General features: G+C 34.5%; 1 protein-coding gene across 1 annotated transcript in view; it reads right to left on the bottom strand.

The window, feature by feature from the left end:
* Flo2 (flotillin-2) overlaps positions 1 to 18,006 on the bottom strand; it is a 61,403-nt gene that overhangs the window by 15,895 nt on the left and 27,502 nt on the right. Inside the window, exons 2-3 of the mRNA XM_069842901.1 lie at positions 13,257 to 13,489; positions 7,847 to 7,966 (exon numbers count right to left, since the gene is read on the bottom strand). Of these exons, the coding sequence (XP_069699002.1) occupies positions 7,847 to 7,966; positions 13,257 to 13,489 (353 nt within the window). The remainder of the gene's footprint in view (positions 1 to 7,846; positions 7,967 to 13,256; positions 13,490 to 18,006) is intronic.

The raw sequence follows: 18,006 nt of genomic DNA, 5'->3' as shown, positions 1-18,006 counted from the left end.
GTCTTTGTACTAGTGAGGGTTTCATGATTTTATTAATGATCCCCATTGTTTTATTATATTTACATATTTTTTCAGCAATATCTACTTCATCATAAGGTGATAGTGTATAGCCAAGATAAGTGAAGGTATTTACTCTTTCTATTATTTTATTATTCAAACAGATTTTGCTTGGTACAGGGAATTTCCCACAAAATGACATGATTTTCGATTTTTCAATATTAATTTCCATGTTATATTTTTCACTGACCTTATTTAAATTGTGTACGGAATATTGTAAATCATCTTCAGTTGATGCCATGAGAACTAAATCATCAGCGAAAAGTAAAGCATGATGTCAAATTCACTTAAATAATCCCCTCAGCTAGCTCACTAACCTTGTCACATACATTCTTTATGGGTTAAATGAAGGGATAGCTAAGTGACATTAAGCCGAGGCATGTGACAAGGTTAGTGAGTTAGTTGAGGGGATTATTTAAGTGATATGACATCATACCTTTCCATCGTATCTTTAAAATTACATGCATAGACATGAGAAATAAATAATTCAATAATCGTTATGATTCCATGCATAGACATGAGAAATAAATAATTCAATAATTGTTATGATTCCATGCATAGACATGAGAAATAATAATTAGGCCTAATAAATAAATAATTCAATAATCGTTATGATGTCATGCATAGACATGAGAAATAAATAATTCAATAATAGTTATGATTCCATGCATAGACATGAGAAATAATAATTAGGTCCAATAAATAAATAATTCAATAATCGTTATGATGTCATGCATAGAAATGAGAAATAAATAATTCAATAATAGTTATGATGTCATGCATAGACATGAGAAATAAATAATTCAATAATCGTTATGATGTCATGCATGGACATGAGAAATAAATAATTCAATAATAGTTATGATTCCATGCATAGACATGAGAAATAATAATTAGGCCCAATAAATAAATAATTCAATAATCGTTATGATGTCATGCATAGACATGAGAAATAAATAATTCAATAATAGTTATGATTCTATGCATAGACATGAGAAATAAATAATAATTAGGCTCAATAAATAAATAATTCAATAATCGTTATGTCATGCATAGGCATGAGAAATAAATAATTAAATAATCGTTATGATGTCATGCACAGACATGAGAAATAAATAATTCAATAATCGTTATGATTCCATGCATAGATATAAGAAATAAATAATTCAATAATTATGATTCCATGCATACACATGAGAAACAAATAATTCAATAATTGTTATGATTCCATGCATAGACATGAGAAATAATTAGGCCTAATAAATAAATAATTCAATAATCGTTCTGATGTCATACACAGACATGAGAAATAAATAATTCAATAATCGTTATGATTCCATGCATAGACATGAGAAATAATTAGGCCTAATAAATAATTCAATAATCGTTATGATTCCATGCATAGACATGAGAAATAAATAATTAATAAATAAATAATTTAATAATAATTAAAATAATTAGGCCTAATAAATAAATAAATAAATAAATAATCGTTACGATGCCATGCATAGACATGAGAAATAAATAAATAATTTAATAATAATAATAATAGTTATGATGCCATGCATTGACATGAAAAATAAATAATCAATAAATCATTCAAAAATAAATTAAATATTAAATTTAAAAGTAAATAAAATAATTAATTAATAAAAATGATTAAAATTACTCACGGTGGTTACAGCAGATGCTGAAAGTGCTTTCCTTGCTCTTTAAGGCAGAGTTGGATTCTTTTGCGCTTGTTTTCGAAAACTTTTTCTAAAGTTTCCGGGCGAATAGATTTAACGTAATTACTTATTTCCGTCTTAAGTTCGTCAATGGTCTTGGGATTGTTTTTATACACTGCAGATTTTGCCGCGTCCCAGAAGAAATAATCCGGAGGTGAGAGGTCGGGAGACTTAGGTGGCCAGAGTCCATTAGAAATAATTCTCTCTCCAAAAAATTCGTGTAAAACGCGCATCGTGTCATGAGACGTGTGAGCCGTTGCATCGTCTTGCTGAAAGTAACAGCGCTCAATTTCATCTTCATTAAACTGCGCAATGAAAGGATAAATAATTTCTGAACAATAAACTTGCGAGTCAACGGAAGTATTAAAGAAAATTGGCCCTACTATACGCGCTCTGGACATAGCGATCCAAACCCCTATTTTCTCTGGATGTAATGATGTCTCTTGCAGGGCATGGACATTGAATGATGACGACAGGCGGGAATTTTGAGAATTTATGTATCCGGAGAGGTGAAACCAGGCCTCGCCTGTAAAAAATGTTTTGTCTAAAATTTCAAGTCCGTGTCTATCTGTGAACGCGCGAAACCATTGACAGTATTGTACACGCTTCTCGTGATCTGCTTCCTTTAACTCCTGCACAACTGTAATCTTGTAGGGGTGTAATTTAAGTTTTTTAGTTACGGCTTTATGCGCTGTTCGCAAAGACACATCCGTCTGCTGAGCTAATTTTCTAAATGATTTGCTGGGACTACGCAGCATTATGTCCTTAATTTCGTCTAATTTATCCTCTGTTAAAAGCGGAGGCCTACCACTTCTCGGGGCGTCGTGAACACTTCCGGCATCACGAAATTTAGCAATTAAATCGCGGACAGTATCGCGATGTGGACACGTCCTATGAAAACGTTCCTCAAATTTCAATTTCACACCTTCTGTATATTTATCGCCTGCTCGAAAAACATGTTCCACTAAAAACACCCTCTCTTCGATAGATAACATAGTGACCACTACTAGTTACAAATTGTACTGGACACAAAGACACAAAACACAGCTGACTGGCTTTCCACTCGCTCCCTCCCACTCTCCACCATTCAATGCGGCCAAGGTCGTTGACTCCCTACGTGCAGTGATACCAACACAACTGCTCGAGTCCCAGCGTCCTGCTTGCCACTTCTCCTGCGGAGCCAGTTTGTATACGTATTGCAAAACGCACAATATTAGGTTTGTTCCAGCAAGCAATGCACAACGCGTTCCGAACTATTTTTTTTATAATACCGAACTTCTTTCGACGCATGCGCCAATAGTGTACGGTGTCGGAACTAGTTCGGGATTTTACCACAGTCTACTATATACAGTCGCGAAGCTCAATATGTAGTAAAATGCAAATGCAGGGGTAGTTGCCCACCACTAGGATCGCTACTATCGCCTCATCATCGCAGATCTCTCTCCTAGCAGCCGACAAAATATGTTACACTTTCGTTGTCGTGTTCTTTTGGAAAAATTAACACCTTCCTTCCATTATTGAAATATTAAATGCATAAAGTTAATTTATTATTTTAATGAAGTATATTAAATTCCACCACAAACTCGAAGATACGTGCAAAAAATAAGTTAATATAATTTTTGTTTGTGCAAAACGAACTGAAATTTACTATAATAGCTTCACTCATTCAAGATTATAGCGATAATTAACTATGAATTGAAACCAATAAATATTAATTTGCAATTCTCTTTACAACAATAATAATGGAAATATGAATTAATGGAGTAACTTACGTGTACCGGTACTTGTAGTGTAGGCTTACGTAGTTAATAAAATGGGATGAGGTTAAGCAATAATAATCACACCAGAATTGGAAATAAAACGTGATCAATATATTTTATTGTAACAGACTTGTTCTACGTCTCTAGGTAAAGCAACAAATAAAAATAACAACAAAATTAACAGCTATAATTAAAAACATATCCTTTGAAGAAAAAATTAGGCCTAAGCAATAATAATCCCACCAGAATTGAAAATAAAACGCGATCAGTAAAGTTCATTAAAACAAACTTATTTTTTCTACGTCTTTAGTAAAATAACACATAAAAATAATAACAAAATTAATAGCTACAATTAAAAATATATCCTCTGAAAAAAAAAGTAGACCTAACCTTTATTTCTCTGGAAATTTATAGCAGCCTAAGTGACAGAACTTTGACCGGTATCTAATGTCCTTTCGGTTGGACTGAAACATTTCATTGTGAAATTTAAGGATATAATGTATTCTAACAGCCACAAAGAACTTCAAATTAAGAGTTTTGTTTCTGCACAGCATTCTTGTGGAAACCCAGGAACCTTTCTGAATCTTTCGGAAATCGGAAAAAGGATAACTCTGGCCTCTTTCTCTTACTGTTGCTACAATTTATAGCACTACAAACGTCTCCTCCTTGTCCCATATTATTATTCCAATTATTATATTTTAGCCATTAACATTTTTATTATAACCAATAACGAACATTTCACAAGCATCAATGTAAAATACGCAACGAGCTAGCACTCGATAGAAATACGACACAGTCCAAAGTCGACCATGGACAGTCTATTGTTTCTAGTTGCTAACCGCTTGGAGCGCTTTATCACGAGATTTGCAAAAAAAAAACACCTCAAGCTTCGCGACTGTATATAGTAGACTGTGATTTTACGTTGCAGGAACTCGTGCGTTGTTTTTAAAGCGAAACTTGAAGAGCTGCAGCAAGACCATTCTTTTATTACATTTGCTTTACCTTCGCTGCAGCAACCGTGCAGCAAATCCAAACACCGCTTTGCGAGTTTGCATGCACGATCCATCATGGCGGAGTGCGTGTTTTTTTTTTGCAACGTTTATTATTGTTAAAATCGTCTAGTAATAGCAATTTCATATAATTATTATGGAAGTCCGAACTATTTAACATGTTCGTTTCTTTTAAGGTTAAGGGGAGGCAGAGGTGAAATTTTCGAACAAAACTGAAGAAAAAACGAAAATTTGGTTTTTTCCATTTTTATTATCTTTATTTTGATATTCCGATGTTAGTTTTTGATTTTGTTCCCTTAAAAGTATGAAATAAAAACCAAGATAACTATATTACTATATTATTCCCATAATAAACTAATACTTATCATTATTTATATATATTCTCTGTATATACAAGTAAAAAGAAATATTGAAAATTTCTTACAATATGGTGCATGGAGCATTTTATATCAAACGATATAAAGTTTTATAAAATTATTAATATTTACAGAACTATTGTACTTAGAAAGTTGAAACTTGGTATTCCATTACTAATAACATACTTAGTATCCATGATCAATTTCAAACAAATCGGATAAATTTTGTGGATTTTGAAATATTCACCTCTGCCTCCCCTTAAATTTATTACTGCAGTAATAAAAGCCAATATTAATTGTCCACTATTTTGCAGTCAGCTGGCCGGATTGTCTTTTTTTTCACCCTCTTTTTACTGCAGCAAAGTCATGAAGCGTTTTAGTAGGCTACGCACGGAACGTTACTTGACCTATTCTTCCACGGCCTTCTGTTAAGGGGAGGCAGAGGTGAAATTTTCGAACAAAACTGAAGAAAAAATGAAAATTTTGTTTTTTCCATTTTTATTATCTTTATTTTGATATTTCGATGTTAGTTTTTGATTTTGTGCCCTTAAAAGTATGAAATTAAAACCAAGATAACTGTATTACTATATTATTCCCAAATAAACTAATACTTATCATTATTTATATACAGTGGCGGCTCGTGGGTATTGAATTAAGGGGGGCTGCATACAAAAATAAACCAAGCAACTTACTTTATTTAAAGATTAGTTCCATGCGCCTTATCTTGTAAGTTGTGTTTAAATGAGACAGGCTCATGTTAGTAGATTTAATGGCATTTAAAAGAATCCTGCGGACAAAATTAAGACACACCGGCGACGCTCATATAACCCCTGCAGTTGCGAGTGTCGTTAAATAAACCATAATTTAATTTTTATATGCAGATTTGAACCTTAGAAATATCTAACTGGCGATGTTGTAGTTGGTTGTATAATATATATACATGATATATCAATAAATGAAAAAAATAACTGAGCCTGAAATTGAATTCAGGATATTCAAGAGTACGCACCAGGGCGCTTGCCTCATTTATTGTGATGTTAGATGTTTCAGATTCCATTATGGTCTGAATACATTCTAGCAATGGCGCCTTCTTCTCATGAACAATATTTACTGTTCTTATTTTAAATCCATCTTGTTGCTCCAGCTGATAGAATTGTCTTTGAAACACATTAATCTAATACAGACTGTGTAGAGATCGAGAGAAGAAAGCAGGGATACTTGATACATTAGCAAAAAATATGCGAGCCTTTGTATTTTGTTTAGCGGCTCTTTCCATTATGAGATTCAACTGATGGGCACTTAATTTCACATTTCTCCTGAATTGTTAAGCTACTGAACTGAATAGACTGTAAATATTGCACAGAATTAAACACTGTCGCACTTGTTATACTCACAACATTAAAGAAAATGTATTTAAAACTGCGCGCTACTGACAAACTGCTGCAAATTTTGCAGCGCCTGGAAACTCTGGATTCACGGCAAGGGGCGGCAGGGAGGAGGGGTAAAACTAACGCGCAAAGCATCCGAGACGAGACTGGCAGCTCCAGGGGAGGAAGTGGCTTCACCCTATAGTCCTTGTCTCTGGTTTCGCTCTGGCAACACCAGGGGAGGAAGTAACTTCACTAACGATTGCGTGCATGTCATTGAGAGAGAAATTAAAAAAAAAAAAAATTCGAACCGCTAAGTAGAGACTGTATAATAAATGTTTTTCACAACATAAAACTAGACAAGAGCCACAAATGTCTGGGGGTGCTGCAGCTCCGCAGCCCCTCTTCGAAAGTCGCCCCTGTTTATATACCTTCTCTGAACATATAAATAAAAAGAAATATTGAAAATGTCTTACAATATGGTGCATGGACCATTTTATATCAAACGATATAAAGTTTTATAAAATTACAGACGTGGACAAATTATTAGCAAAACTCACGATTTTTATTGTATAATTATACAAAATTTGACTTTTCAATTTTGACTGCAGTTGCTATTTTTACGTACTTCTGAGTACTATAATCATAAAAATGTTAACAGTCGTCTAAATTGAAAAGTCACATTTTGTAAAAACATGTCACAAAAATCGTACATTTTGCTAATAATTTGTCCACGTCTGTATTAATATTTACAGAACTATTGTACTTAGAAAGTTGAAACTTGGTATGTCCATTACTAATAACATACTTATTATCCATGATCAATTTCAAACAAATCGGATTTTGAAATATTCACCTCTGCCTTCCCTTAAATTTATATTCATCTCCCGAACTTAATTCGTCATAAAATATACCTATCACTGTCACCTTCCAAATCACTCATGATCGACTGTTTTTTTTTAACCTGCCCAGTCTCGAATCATTTTAACCTAACTTCAGATTAAACCACCTGCGCATGCGTCAACAGTTCAGAATTCTCAGTTCTACTCTTAATCGAGAACCAATTTCACTCGTTCCGAACGAGTTCTAAAGTACGTTGGAACAGGGACTGGGAGTTCAGTATAGGTTCGGAATCAGTTCTAGTCTTGTTGAAACACTCATTGAGCTACTGCGCATGAGCAGGCAGTTCAGAATCGATTCCGAACCGTGCTGGAACAAACCTATTGTTATTATCGCTGAAAATGATACCATTCATGAAACGTGATCTTACCACAGTCTAGTATATACAGTCACGAAGCTTGAGTCGTGAGGGCGCTAGGAACAATTGACTGTGCACATACTATTTTGCATTGTCTGTAATGAGGCGATATTAGCGATCCTAGTGATTAGCAACTATCTATGGATGCATATTTACTACGTATTGAGCTTCGTGACTGTATATACTAGACTGTCCTCTTACATTAAAACAAGAACATACAGCCTATTACCGAAACCTAAATAAATAATTCCGGAGTAACATGGATCCAAAAAAAGTTTCTTTTTCGAAATCAAGAAAACAGTTGTACTTACGGCAGTGTTAATTTCCTTGTCGAAGTTTGCTTTCTGTAATTTGTACATTCGTGAGTTATCTTCGATTTTCGTGTCGGTGTTGTACTTAACATCCATCGCGGATTTTTCGCATTCTGCTTCCTGAAAATTAAACATAAAATTATTATGCCCGCATACATAAAACTTTTATTAATGACCTAAGGTACATCATTTAACTTAAGGCTATGATTGAACTTCCTATTACCACAACAGAGAATGTGAACAGTCGTGCAATGAAGTTAGGAGATCTGTAGGGCTGCAAATGATTACAAATTATAGTCAGTGCATGAACTGGACAGGAATGAAACGGAACGTCAATGACTTAAGGGGAGAGGATGGTATTTTTCTTAACTTTTTTCCTGTTTGGTGTAAAATATTAATTTTTTGTATGTAGAGAGCTCATAGTTGTAGCAACTCAACAAAAAAAAAAAAAAAAAAAAATTTGACAAAAAAAATTATTTGGGGGCCCAGATTTAAAAAAAAAATATACCCAATGCAGGATTTTACTAAAACCGATATATCTAAACCTTTTTAAATGTAGATTCATCCCGTTTTTTTGCAATGTACTTGCAAAAGCATGCTCTACAAACTGTCTGTAACAGAATTTTGATATTAGTCCCTACGTTTGTAAAATAAACAATTAAAATTTAATAACAATTTTCTGATTTCCTTTCTTGCAAACAAACGGACCTAGTTTTAAAATGAAAACAATTAACAAAATTCTGTTACAGAGAAAAGTTTCCTAATAGTCTAAAGAATGTGTGTTCTAAATGTCATGTATGTATCTTTAATAGTTCAGAAGTTATATCCATTTTTGTCTGGCAATGTAGAAAAAGAATGAAGTTACTGGAAACCGATAAAAGCGGGCGTGTGATTTAAAAATCCATAGCGCAAGGAAGTTTAAAAATGGCGTCTCATCCGATAAGGGCACAAATACACACGAAATGTTATGCAATGCATTCCACACATATCAAAGAGTATTTTAAAGAAAAAAAAATTTTTGAAAATTCAATTTACCGGAAACAACAATAAAAGGGGGCGAGTGATTTAAAAATCCATAACACAGGAAGTTTAAAAATGGCGTCTCAACATCCGATAAGGGCACAAATACCTACAAAATATTATGCAATGCATTCCTCACATATCACAGGGTATTTTAAAGAAAAAATGTTTTTTTTAATTCAATTTACCGGAAACAACAATAAAAGGGGGCAAGTGATTTAAAAATCCATAACGCAGGAAGTTTAAAAATGGCATCTCAACATCCAATAAGGGCACAAATACCCACGAAATGTTATGCAATGCATTCCACACATATCAAAGAGTATTTTAAAGATTTTTTTTTTTTAATTTACTCATTTTTCACCGAAAATACCATCCTCTCCCCTTAATGGAAAAAGTGACTGATTCTGTTTCGATTTGTGAAAAAGTGGCAGGTTCAGTTCACATGCGTGAAAATGATGATCTCTCATTCCTGATAGATAATATAAATCACATTTACCAAAAAAAAAAAAAAAACTACAAAACAACAATAACTATTTATTACTTTGTACGAAGTGTAATGTTAAATGTAGATGCAGATAAAGAAACCGATATGGCATACTTCGTTACCTCTTTGCTTCAATGCAAACTACCTCAGTATGTTGAAATTAAATTATATATTGATACCGGTAATTCGTTTCTTTCATCGTTGTATCAATTTATTTCTCGTAGGAATAGTATAAATTAATTACTGAATTATCCTTTAACAATCAATCAGCTAGTGGAAGGCGAAACGTTAATTAAGATTCGATTAAAACGTATTTTTTGTAGTGAACGTTAACCTGATAGTGTTTCTGATTTAGTGTTTTAAAAATGAGTTTAAAGAGTTGGTTAATTACAAAACAACTATGTTCTTAAGTAGAAAAAGTGAACGGTTTCGAATCAGGAGAGTCTCTGGAGAGTCAGAAGTCATAACTAAGCTATTGCTCTCTCTCTCTCTCATTATATTCAGATTATTCAGTTTATCCATTGTATATGTTATAATACTCTGCTGCAAATATAAATTTGGTTTACATTATTAACTATTTTCTTTTTGTTTTCTTGCAAAATGAAAATGTTAAGAAAGTTCTTTTATGGGCAGTACCGTACTTATAAATAAATAGATAAATAAATAAATAAATAAATAAATAAATAGATAGATAGATAGATAGATAGATAGATAGATAGATAGATAGATAGATAGATAGATAGATAGATAGGTAGATAGGTAGATAGGTAGGTAGGTAGATAGATAGATAGATAGATAGATAGATAGATAGATAGATAGATAGATATAGATATATAGATAGATAGATAGATAGATAGATAGATAGATAGATAGATAGATAGATAGATAGATAGATAGATAGATAGATAGATAGATAGATAGATAGATAGATAGATAGATAGATAAAAGAAGATAACCTTGCCTGAAAACTCGAAGTCTGAGAATTTGAATAATGAAAATAAAATTGTGATAACACGTCAAATCTTGTTAAAATGAAATAACTCTTTGCAATGCACTATATTTTTGACCCAACTCTGAAAGTTACTTCGAAATTCTTCATGAAGTGATGATAGAACTGGAAAACAAATGGTCTGAATGAAATATTTGACGAATAGATTGGCAGGCATAATACCACCGAATGGTCTTTTTGTTCGCCAGACCGTATCTCAATGGACTTTGCAGTGTGAGGAATTTTAAAAGATAGAATTTATTCGGTGAAAATTCGTGGTGTCGAACATTTAAAGGATTGCATTCAATCTCATTTCGAAAATCTACTCTCCGAGAACATTTATGACACGATTTGTGTAGGTCTATCTGTAGATACAATTTTTGCTTTGAAAAGAAAGGAGGGCACTTTGAACATCTTATGTACCTAGGTTAGTAACATATTACCCTCCTCCTTCAATGTTTCCCTTTTCGGTCCGGTACTGTGGATTTAATTCGGCGTAGCTCAGTGGTCAGAGCGCTTGGTACGTAGAACCAAGGACCCGGGTTGGATCCCCGGCGCCGGAGCGAATTTTTCTCCCCAAACATTAATTGTCAGTATTACAGATATTATTCTGTAGGACAAATTAATAAATCTATAATATTCTCATTGCTGTAGTGCATATATTTGTACAGATTACTGTGCACGTAACTGCGGAATCCCGGCCAAACAGTCACTCAGCTGAGTGCGCTCCTAGTATAATGGCAGTTGACATTGGACATATACGTCAACATATATGCCTAACTTGGAGTCAGGCCACAAAGGGAAACATTGTAGGAGGGTTCTGTCCGGTACTGTGGATTTAATTCGGCGTAGCTCAGTGGTCAGAGCGCTTGGTACGCAGAACCAAGGACCCGGGTTGGATCCCCGGCGCCGCACAGTGGGACGGATTGCGATTCTAGCCGGAACAAAATCTAATATTGATAAATTCCTTTCGAATCGTTGAAAATAGCAAGATGAAGGTAAATTATTATGACATTTAATGAAATATTTGTATGAGAATTATTATTTTAGTATAGAACGCGTATTTGTTAAAAAAAAAATCATACAATAATAGTAATTGCATACAACTAATGCGAATAAAAATTAAAGTGAACAGAAATTATTTTACACACTACTATGAAGAGAAAAGTAATATATGTAGTAAATTCTATGACTCATATTTAGAAATCTGAAGCGTCTGTTGTATCTCCAGAAGTGTCGGAACCGCTAGCGCTACTGTCGTCCTCATCTTGGGGTTACACTTGAGCACGTTGTTGGCACTCACAGCTGGTGCTTGTAGCAGTTTAATTACCTCAGCTTATAGTTTTGATTTTCTTGGACTTGGATGTCGATTAATCTGGGATACGATGGGATCAGAAGATACTAACAACATGTGTAGGACATCTTATAAGTTTCTCTCACGAATTCGCTTCCTAGCGTGATCTAACCTGTACTTTCGTAAATCTTTGTGTCTTGTCTCTTGAGCATCTTCAAATAACATCCCAATAGGAAGTATCGCAGTTCCTGCAATTTTTCCTCCATGTATCAGTATTTTATGCAAGCTGGATGGCATGTAGTACCATGGATATAATTGTACATATAAATGGGCTGTATCACCAAAAGCTCAATACATATTGAATATCCACATGAAATAGTGCATAGAAAATCTGAGAATGAGGTCTTACTAATGCCAGTAATATTGGCTGTAATTTGTGGGTTTTCAAAAACCGATGTGCAGTATCACCACCATTTGATGTCCAGGACCACAAGATTTCGGATTGTCAATAAGAAGCCCTAACTGAGAGCGAAATCTAGAAATAATCACTTGTTTTCCAGCTGCAAAAATATCCTTGTTGCTGCCTCTGACCTGCCAAGAACAATGTTTTTTAAGAAAATAATCCTTTTTACGGTGGCACTGCATCCAACGTCTGTTAAAATTACTTGGAATATTTTTCAAAATATTACAAATGCACTTCTCGCTATTAGAATCACATGTTTCAATACATAATTTGTTCAAAACATATCTATATAGTTCATCCAAGTCGCCACGTTTATTGGCAAGTATTGGAAACAGATCACGGCACGAAATCACCGGTAGCGGTTCCAAGTTTGAAAAAAATTAACCACATGCAGAGCGGTCAGTAGGAGCAAATGAAACTAAGTTAGTCTTAAAGTGCATACTTAAACCTACATTCTGACATAAAAATAAATGTGACTCTGCTATTGTAAGTCAACGTTTACTTTGATAAATAGTTTTAAAAAATCGCATTTGCCGCCCTTAAATTAACAAGCCGTTTCTAAAAATTCAAAGTTATTATGAACATAAAATTTATATAATAATTATCTACTACCCTTGTTCTTCGTTTTCCATTTCAGAATCACAAAATGTTTCACTCCCAGATCACAGAAAACAAGCTTGCTTCTCACACTATTTCAGCGTGGCTGAGCAATAAAACTGGTTACGGAGGGGAATCCTCGTCAAATTCATTGTGTGACGTCCGTATGTTTAGTGGCAAAGCTTCTTTCTCATAGATAAGCATTCTGTGATTCATTAGCAACAACTTGAGATAGGACACGCATAAAAATGAGAATATGTGAAAATTGATTTTGTTCCGGCTAGAATCGCAATTCGTCCCACTGCGCCGGAGCAAATTTTTCTCCTCAAACATTAATTGTCAATATTACAGATATTATTCTGTAGGACAAATTAATAAATCTATAATATTACCTTGTAACTGACAAATAATGTCATCTTCAATTAAATGCTCTTTTAAGCGATTTTTATTAAAAGCAGAAAAGGGATTGACAGTTGTAAATAGTTAAATGAAGAACTGCGCAAAGGTATGAAGAGTAAAAAGCTAATATAGCCTAGCATGAGCTGTGGAGTAGCAATATACCCTGATGCCAGCATCTCGGTTGGCCTGCGCGACGCCGATGTCTGCATCTCTCTTGACGGCCGCTGTCTGAGACTTTCCAAGGGAGGCCAAGTACTGCACCTCGTCGTACACATCCTTGATGGTGAAGGAGAGGATCTCTATGCCCATCCGCCCCACGTCAGGAGCGGCCACTTCTCGCACCAGGGCTGCGAACTGGTCCCTGTCCTTGTACACTTCTTCTACTGTTAGCGTTCCTGTAACAGCAGACGCAACAAAGGTAACAGACAGAACTATAACATTTTCTTCTTTTGTTTTCTCTTGTACGGAGGAAGGACCTGAAGGCTTGCACTGCAGCCTGAGGCTTATTGTACTTATAGCTGGCGCCAGCGTTTTTGGCGTGTGTCGTAGATATATATTGCCCAGTTTGTGAGCATGTTGTTAGTGCAGCTGAGAATGGTACCACTTCCAAATATCAGTCATTTGCTAAACACAGTTGTCAGACTGACTACGGCAAATGTAAAACACTCGCACTTAACGTTCCAATTACTTATTTCACACGCCAAAAACGGTGACGCGAACTGTACTACTTCTATTCTGTGAATGACTGAGTAGCCGAACGGCTGCGCTCTTGTACAAGTACAGGTCCCCTACTTTTTCTAGTGTTCATAAATGATCTTGCACCCCAAATAAAAGACGTAGGTGATCCCATATTATTTGCAGATGACACAAGTATAGTAATAATTACAGTCAATAACTCCAACACATTCCAATCTTCAACAGAGGAAATTCTCTTCAAATATGTGACTGGTTCTCAGTCAATAAATTAGTATTAAATTGTAACGAAACTAACATAATTCAATTTAAATCCTGTCCAAATTCAACCTCGCAAGTTTCAAGAGCAATAGGGTAAGGTTGCGTATATCGCACTACTTTAGCATTTATAATTACTTTTTATTGAACAATACAATTTTTATTTTCTGCATTCCTTGACAGAAATACATTCCCAGAACATTTACCTTTCATGTAAAAAAGAAACCTTGAATTTGATTTAATATTTTTGAAGTAGAATGACATTTTCGAAACACTTGTCAGTGGTGCCATTTAGGCAACTAGTTTCCTAAATAGCACCTGCGGTTTCTTAAATCGCACCTCTTTAACTGCAGGGAACAGGATGAAGGAAGCTTTTCATATTGAACATATTGAACAGTATTTAATATGAATAATGTAATAAATGCAAATTACAAGTTTATTGAAATTAATGAAAGAGAGTAACGCATCTTCAAATGAAATTGAAAAAAATAGAGCATAAATTACCTAACTTTTAAACTTCCTGAATGCGTTTTTTATTGTTACACATTTGCCATGTGCTTCACCAGGCAGTTCAAACTGTAAACTGCGTCACCTTTTCTCCACGATTATCTCGAAGCCACCTAAGAACTGCTTCATGATTTAGCTGTCTGAAATTTCTTGAAGATAGAAACATCTAAAGGCTGGGCCTCTGAGTATTATGACGAGGAAGCTGAAATAGGAGCACATCATTTTCCCGAGATAATCTAGCTTCTAAATTTTTGGAATGGTTCGTATAGGTGGACATACAGAAGCAGCACTTTTTTCTATGGCAGGTTTGAGTGGCAAATAAAATGTTTGAGCTATTCGACAAATAGTTCACTGTTGATGTAACCTGAATCAGAGCAAACAAATAACGATCCTGGAAGAACACCAGCTGATAATGTAGGATGCACTGTTTGACGTTTAAAAATTTTCATAGGTGGCACAAAATATCTGGTGCGCTTGTACAACACACACTTGTCGTATTAACGCCCTTTTCACCACTTGATATTGCACCCACCTGATGTATTCCTCGATCAGTTAAAATTTCTGGGTACTTCTTTCGTACGGCTAGAATTGCTACAGTTGCTCATATCGCACCGGTGCGAATTAGGCACTTACAAAGTGGTGCGAATTAAGAAAGTACGTCATAAGTTATTATTTCCTTCATTCTAGCCTACAATCACCACATGTTCGAAAATCTACTAAGTTAAGTTAAATGTTCTTTAATATTTCTTTTAACCAATATCATCTTAAGATTATGGATTTCTTTGCCTACAAATCCGTTATTTAGTTACAAAATGTTAGCTAAATAATATTGTTAAAATATTAAAATGAAAAATAAATCATTACATAACCTTACCGTTTGTTTTAAGTTCGCATTTATGGACTGGGGGAAAAAAAAAGACAGACGTATATCACGGCTTGCTGGAGTATAGTAAACACAGAAAACATTTTAAAGCAACAATGTTGAAGATAGATATTTTTGTTTTACAAATTTGCCGTCATTGAACAGAAACCAAGATGGATACATCCACCTGAGCGATTATATTAAATACTCCATCACCACGTTGCTAGCACAAAGAAGTGGCAGAAATCAAGTGACATGGTGGAAGTTCATATGGTAGATTGTAACAATACCACTAGATGCTACACTACTACAGTAATTTGTTTTAAACTAGCAGTGGTGCCATTTAGGAAGCGGTGCGATTTATGCTACTCTAATTAGAAACAACAACAACCAAATTTCATGGCTTAAAAATCGATAATAGTCCTACATGAATCCCTAGATTTGGCACCTACTAGTATCTAATTACTCTTTTTTTGTAGTAGGAATATACTATTACTATTTCCCCACTATCTGTGGAATTTCCCCAGAATATTCTTCCAAAACTCATTACCGAGTGGAAGTATGCAAAGTAGGCTATATTCTTTTTAAGGTATTGATATTTACTATCTTCTGCACAGATCTAATAGCAAAACATGCTGAATTTAGCTTGGGGATAATTTCTTTAATATGATTATGCACCTCTTTATTGGTACAACACGGAATAACACTTACCTCTGACATACGAGAACTGCCGTTAATCCACTCGCTATGGCTAAACCAACGACGCCTTTCAACACAAACGACATTTCCACACAAACGTAAACTGTTAAGTAAACTCACAACACCGAGATCAAAAACTGGACCAAGGTCACGAAACCTGGTTTTATTTTAGCCAAAAGGGAGATTTCTAATGAGGTCCATGCAATCACAGTTCGACACAGAAGTGCTACTGTTAAACCGACGCTATAACTTCGCGAACTTTGTGTCCCCTTCAAGGATGATGTGCTGACGTCGATATGAGGAAACCTTACGAAGAACTCTGGACGGACTAGATCGGCCTGAGCTCGCAAAAGCGGGGTTGTTAACGTTGTCACCAAGGTCAAAAGTCCCACATATTACGTGCTTTAATGGACGGTTCAAAATCTCTTGGACATTAATGATGAGAATTACGACGAAGTCATACAGACGTCCAATAATGCGAGAACGCAGTTGCCGGAAATAGCCTAGCGCGATCTAAATGCAGTTCCCATACAATACATTACATTAAATTTATGACCTTCGGTTACAACACGTGTGGAAACTGCGATGTTGTTATGTAACCTCCGTATATTATTTTTATTCAGACATTTTTAAACAAATTTCTCATTAAATAATTGGTCTAGCTGATCAGTATGAAGACAAATTCATTTTTGTACGATTGTGAGTTTTCTCTTCGTTACAGCAAACGGCCGCCACGATTGAAAGTTGATTTTGTGGGAGCTCGTGCGTATTTGCTTGGTTTCCGCGGTAAGTCTAATATTCCACATTCAGTATTCCCAACCTAACACACACAACAATTTCCCTCTTCTTACCGCTTAAGTGACATACTGATTTTACTGCTTTAGGCTTCTAACATATTATTTTTAGAGACGTTTAACATAGTAATAATTACAAATTGGAAACTTACCACTGCAATTTCACCTAATTTCACTGTTAATTATTGTTTTTAAATATTTGCAAAAATTAAGTAAAGTCTACAACTTCACTAAAGTTACTGCATTCGTGATGCAAGTAACATCAGGGAAGCCGTGAAAAAATCAACAAGATTCCAGATGCCGATGTTATTACTGCAATATGTTATATAAATAATATTGTTAAAATATTAAAATTAAAAAATAAATCATTACATAACCTTACCGTTTGTTTTAAGTTCGCATTTATGGACTGGGGGGAAAAAAAAGACAGACATATATCACGGCTTGCTGGAGTATAGTAAACACAGAAAACATTTTAAAGCAACAATGTTGAAGATAGATATTTTCGTTTTGCAAATTTGCTGTCATTGAACAGAAACCAAGATGGACATTTCATTGCAACTAATTAGAAATTCCCCTTTCAGGTATGTAATAAACGATCTTCGCACAAAATAATGTACGATACACGAGCGGTATGTTTTCTTTCAATTCTCGGAAATTAAAAAAGCTCAACTACGTTTCGCTTTTTCAAACTTTTCCTCGAACATGAAAACTTCAACATACGCTCTTGTAACGCATATTACTATTACTGAATTCAGAGTTGCCAACCTAGATAAGTATATGTACTTGTATCATACTTTAAAATATCAGTCTTTATGACTTACTATACAATAAACGTAAAAAAAAAAAAACAAGTTATATTTTATAACATTTGTTCTAAATTTATTTATAGGTGCAAACGTTTTCGCCCTCCTGGGGCATCATCACACAATACATAACAATATAAAATATTAACATTATTGTGGTTGTGAAAATGTGTATTATACAACTGCGAATTCGAAGATAAATTTAAGAGTGGATTGTTTCTGTCATATCATCAATTAATAAGGGCCGAATTCATAGTCAACACTCATCGTAAGGAAACCCTTAAGCAGTTGCT

This window comes from Periplaneta americana, chromosome 13, assembly GCF_040183065.1.
Source record: "Periplaneta americana isolate PAMFEO1 chromosome 13, P.americana_PAMFEO1_priV1, whole genome shotgun sequence".
Lineage (NCBI taxonomy): Eukaryota > Metazoa > Arthropoda > Insecta > Blattodea > Blattidae > Periplaneta > Periplaneta americana.
The sequence above is the reverse complement of the archived record's forward strand: the minus strand, read 5'-3'. Positions and strand labels throughout refer to the sequence as shown.